Consider the following 4,826-nt stretch of genomic DNA (forward strand, 5'->3'; position numbering starts at 1 on the left):
AACAATTACTTATTTATAAAAAAAATTTATGCATGTAAAAATTAATTTCAACTTTCTTATATGCTCTTTAGGCATCGTATTTTGTAATGTTATATAATTATGATAAAAAATAAAATTTTAATTGATAATATAAAGAATAAAAAAAAAAAACCCATTTTATTGTACCCAAAATTTATTTATAACTACGATTGAAAATCAATCGATGTTATTGCAACAATTATAATTTATGATTATCTGATTATTCTATATTTTATTTTATTTTGCTTTGTTTTTTTCTTTTTTAGTTATTATATTAATGTTAAACATATGCTTTTTCTCCTAAAAAAGAATGAAAATTTTTCAAAAACATATTTTTTTCACTTAAAAGAAATTGTTAAATAAATTTTTAATTAATGGTATTAAATATATAATGTTCATTTGTATTATTTTATGAATTATATTTCATTTATGTCAATATTTATGTCAATACAAGAAATTTTTATAAAATTTGAAAAATAAATTTTTTATAGCATACCTAAAACATCTTTCCATGTTCAATACTTACTATTTCTTCCTAATCATTTAAAATTTTGATTACTTAATTTTACTTTTTGAAAAACTAATAATAATTATAATAAAATATATATGAAACTATATAAGAGAAATATATTAAAATAAAGTAACAAATAAAAATTAATTTTTATTAAAAAAATTTTTTTAAGTAGAAAAAAAAAAAAAATTAACAAAAGAAATAATATTATCTAGAATATCATAAAATATCCTTAAAACATTATCAATTAAAAAATTTATAAATACTTAAAATATCCCTACTTTCAAATTATATAAAAAAAAAAAAATGAATTCATTATTTTTTTTAATAAAATATTTAATGTTTGCATTTTTGATCTTGATATTGCAATATTCTAACAATGTAAGATAATAATAAAACTCTAAAATTATATCTTTTTATTATTTTATATAATTTTCTTTTAAATAAATTTTTATTGATAAAAAAAAAAATTTTTTATATGTTAAATATTTATTTCATTCTTAGATTTCTTTCGAATCTTGGAACATTAAAAAAATCTCAGAAGGAACTTTTCGTTTAAAGGCTAAAAGAACATTATCAGAAAATATATTTAAAAAGTCAAAAAGTGAATCCACAGAAAACCTATTAGATGCATTAGAAAAAGAAGAAATATATGAGAAACAAGATGAAATGGAGAAAAATCTTATAAAATCAAATGCACCGAAATCAATTTTTCATTCATTTATTATACCAAAACCTTCAGAAACAATAGTAGAGCTATTAAATGAACATAATGTTAACAAACAAGAAGTAACCAAATATATAAATAAATCCATTGGTAGTTTCTTTTTTTCTCTTATTTCCTTGTCATTACCACTCTATTTGGTTTATTTAAGTCATATGGAATACTTTTATAATTGGAAAGAACATAGTGAAATGTATCGTCTTCTAATGAGTTATTGTATTCTAATGATTTCATGTTTCATATGTTTACTCTATCATAAGGTAGCATAATATCTATAACACTTTTAATGATTACACAGAAACCAAATGTAAAGATAAATTCATTGGTACTTTATTATTTTCTCATTCTTTCTTGTCATTAATACATTGTTTAATTTTTTAAATTATATGGCAGTCTTTTTTAATTCGAAAGAACATATTAAAATGTCTCTTATTATAGTAAGTTATTGTATTATATTGATTTCATGTTTCATATTTTTACTCTTTCGTAAGGTAGCATAATACCCATAACACTTTTAATGACTACACATTTTATAAAAACAAGGATAATAAAAAAAAATAAAAAATGAATTATAAACATTGATGAAATCTTAAATTCTACATTAGATTTAAAAATAATATTGAAAAAACTTCTTATTTAATTTATTTTGCAAGAATATACCTATGATTATATTCTTCAAAAGTAAAAAAAAATATACCCTCTTTTTTAAAAAAATATGAAAAATCTTCTCTATTATTTTATATATTCATTGAAATACATTATACTTTTTATATATATACATGTTATTTTTTTTATAAATTTATTTAAATTAATATTGCATAGTTAAGATAAGAGTTGTATTTTTTAAAAAATTACCATTCATTTTTATGTCCACTCCTTAATAAACTGATTGTTAGTTTTTATGCTTTAATTACATTCTTAAGAAGTATAATATAAGATAAAAATATATTATGTATGGTTAATAAAAGACTTCATTAAAATTTTTGGCTATAAAAAGGACTAGCTACGTATAGAATACGTAGTTGATGGTACTAACTAAAAAAAAAAAAAAAAAAAAAAAATTATTGGAACTTTTTTTTTTTGAGATATTTTTCTTTTGAAAAAGATGAAGATAAAAAAAAAAAAAAAAAGATTTTATTTTTTTTTTGGCAAAGGAAACAGAATGATTTATTGAGAGAGAGATTTTTTTTACAAAAGATAATAATGTTTTGATAAAAGAATTTAATTTGCATAATATTTATATTTTGAATTTGTGAGAGAAAATTTTATACATGTGATAATAAAATTTTTACGTAATTAATATTCATATAATTTAATTACATTTTTATTAATTGTTTATGTTTGTTAATTCAACAGCAATATGTTTAAAATACCGAACATAACTCATAACAAAGAAATAAGTAATTTACATTTAATTAATAATCAATGTTCAATAAGGATTAAAATTTAAATAAAAATAAGGATTATAATTAAAGTAAATAAATGCCTATTGAAATTAAAGAATACTGAATGAAGTAGATTACATAATTAAGAATTACTCGTTCAATGTATTTAAAAATATATAAAAATACATAAAAACCGTAGAGACAACTCTACATGCTCTTTATTAATTTGTTTGTTCAATACTCTAGCAAAGTCACGGAACACCCAGTTAATAAAACAATATTCTAGCAATGTTATTGAATAAGAAATAAATAAATTAATATTTCAACTGAAAAATTAATCTTTTCAAAAAAAATTAAAATATATTTTTTTTTTGTATTTAAATATTAGAAAAAGAATACAAAGTAATTAACAATTATTTTTTTATTTTATTTTATTTTATTTTTTTTTTTTTTTTTTTTTGTATCTAGAATTTACATGTATAACTATATATTTTCCATACAACTATAATTGTTTATTTTAAAAAGGTTAATTATACATTTTATTAACCAACATGCAATTGTTAAGTAAAAAAAAAAGAAAAATATTAGTTAATGTTTTTTTTATTTTTGTAATTTAAATACACAAAAAAATAAATTTTTACTTTTTTTAAAAGGAATTTAGTAATCGAAAAATAGAAAAAAAAGTTATTGACTAAAAAAGCTTATTGTGGTGTATTTATGTATAAATTTTAATAAGAAAATTTTATATTAACTATAATAAAATTTTTGTTTTTTATAGTACTTACGTAATTTAATTTGAATTTTATCAATTATTTATGCTAGTTAATTTGAGAGCAATAAATTTGAATTATTGAATATAAATCATAATATAAGTTAAATAAATGTAATTAATGGTTTATTAATTTCCTATTCATTACTTTACTAGAGTATTGAATAAAAGGATTAACAATGAGCAGGTAGAATTTCTTCTACAATTTAAATTAATTTAAATTTGTTTTTAAAACTATAAACCATTGAAATGTGTATGGTTTCCTTCATTGAATATTTATTACTTTTATGAGGCATTTAATTATTTTAATAAAAATCCCTGTTTTTATTAAAAATTTAAATCTTTATTAATTATAGTTTTAAGTAACATATATATTACTTATCATGTTATGACTAATTTTTAACAATTCAAATTCACTTCCCGCGAATTAGCAAATATAATTAACAAAACACAAAATAAGTTATATAATACTAACACGAAAATTTTATTATTGTTAATATAAAATTTTCTCTTTAAAATTCGAAGATAAAATTTTGCCACGAAAAAACTTTTCATCAATTTTTCTTCTATTTTTAAATAACTTGAATATTTTTTTCACGCTATTCAATTCTTTTTTTCTTCATTTATCTAGTACTTTCATGTCTGTTTATTTTCCATACAGCTATTAATTTTTTTCTCAAAATCGCTAATAATTCCTTTTATTAACAAATCATTAACACTAATAATTCTCGATAAAGACTTTTTTTCTTTTCCTTTTTTTTTCCTTTTTGTTTCCTTTTTTTGTCATGTAGATAAGCTGGTAATAATTCTGCATCCAACTTTTTTTCTTCTATTTTATCCTCTACATTTACTAACTCATTTATTTATTTTCCATAATTTACATTTTTAATTTATTAAATTATCATTCAATGAATTTGCTAATGTAATGAAAAAGAAATTATTAAAGAGAATATAAAGATTTCTCTAGTAATTAAATGGATTTTAAATATAATTTTAATGATATAAACAAGTAAACTGCAATAATGCAGTTCATTGTGAATTTACTTTGATAAAAATTATGCATTTTAATTGAAAACATATATTCTCATTAATTATTAATTTTTAAGTACAAAATATTTATTGCTTTTTATAAGTAATATTCAGTAACATAAGTTTACTGCTTTTAAATATAATAAAAATACTTAAATAACAAAAAAAAAATTTTAATTATATTAATATCACTTAATGAAAATTTTATTCCTAAAAATTAAAAAATATTCTCATGAAATTTTTTCTTTCTAAAAAATTTTTCTTTTTTAATTTGTTTTTTTTTTAAAAAATAAAATATATCTCTATAAAAAAAATTTGGTCAAAATATTAATTTTTCCCTATTTTAACTAGATCCTGTGCGTGAATAATCCTTTATTCTCTGTTAAACTA

At 17.9% G+C, this 4,826-nt stretch overlaps 1 protein-coding gene across 1 annotated transcript, besides 1 other annotated feature; it reads left to right on the plus strand.

The window, feature by feature from the left end:
- Positions 1-835: 835 nt before the first annotated feature.
- PGAL8A_00267100 (Plasmodium exported protein, unknown function) lies at positions 836-1,522 on the plus strand (the record flags this gene model as incomplete). The annotated part of the gene is made up of 2 exons (XM_028671647.1): positions 836-910; positions 1,034-1,522. 2 exons carry the CDS (start codon positions 836-838, stop codon positions 1,520-1,522), a joined length of 564 nt encoding a protein of 187 aa, XP_028528278.1.
- Positions 1,523-2,205: 683 nt separating this feature from the next.
- Positions 2,206-2,920: a repeat region.
- The last annotated feature ends 1,906 nt before the right edge of the window (positions 2,921-4,826 follow it).

Source organism: Plasmodium gallinaceum, assembly GCF_900005855.1.
Source record: "Plasmodium gallinaceum strain 8A genome assembly, contig: PGAL8A_v1_79, whole genome shotgun sequence".
Taxonomy (NCBI): Eukaryota; Apicomplexa; class Aconoidasida; order Haemosporida; family Plasmodiidae; genus Plasmodium; species Plasmodium gallinaceum.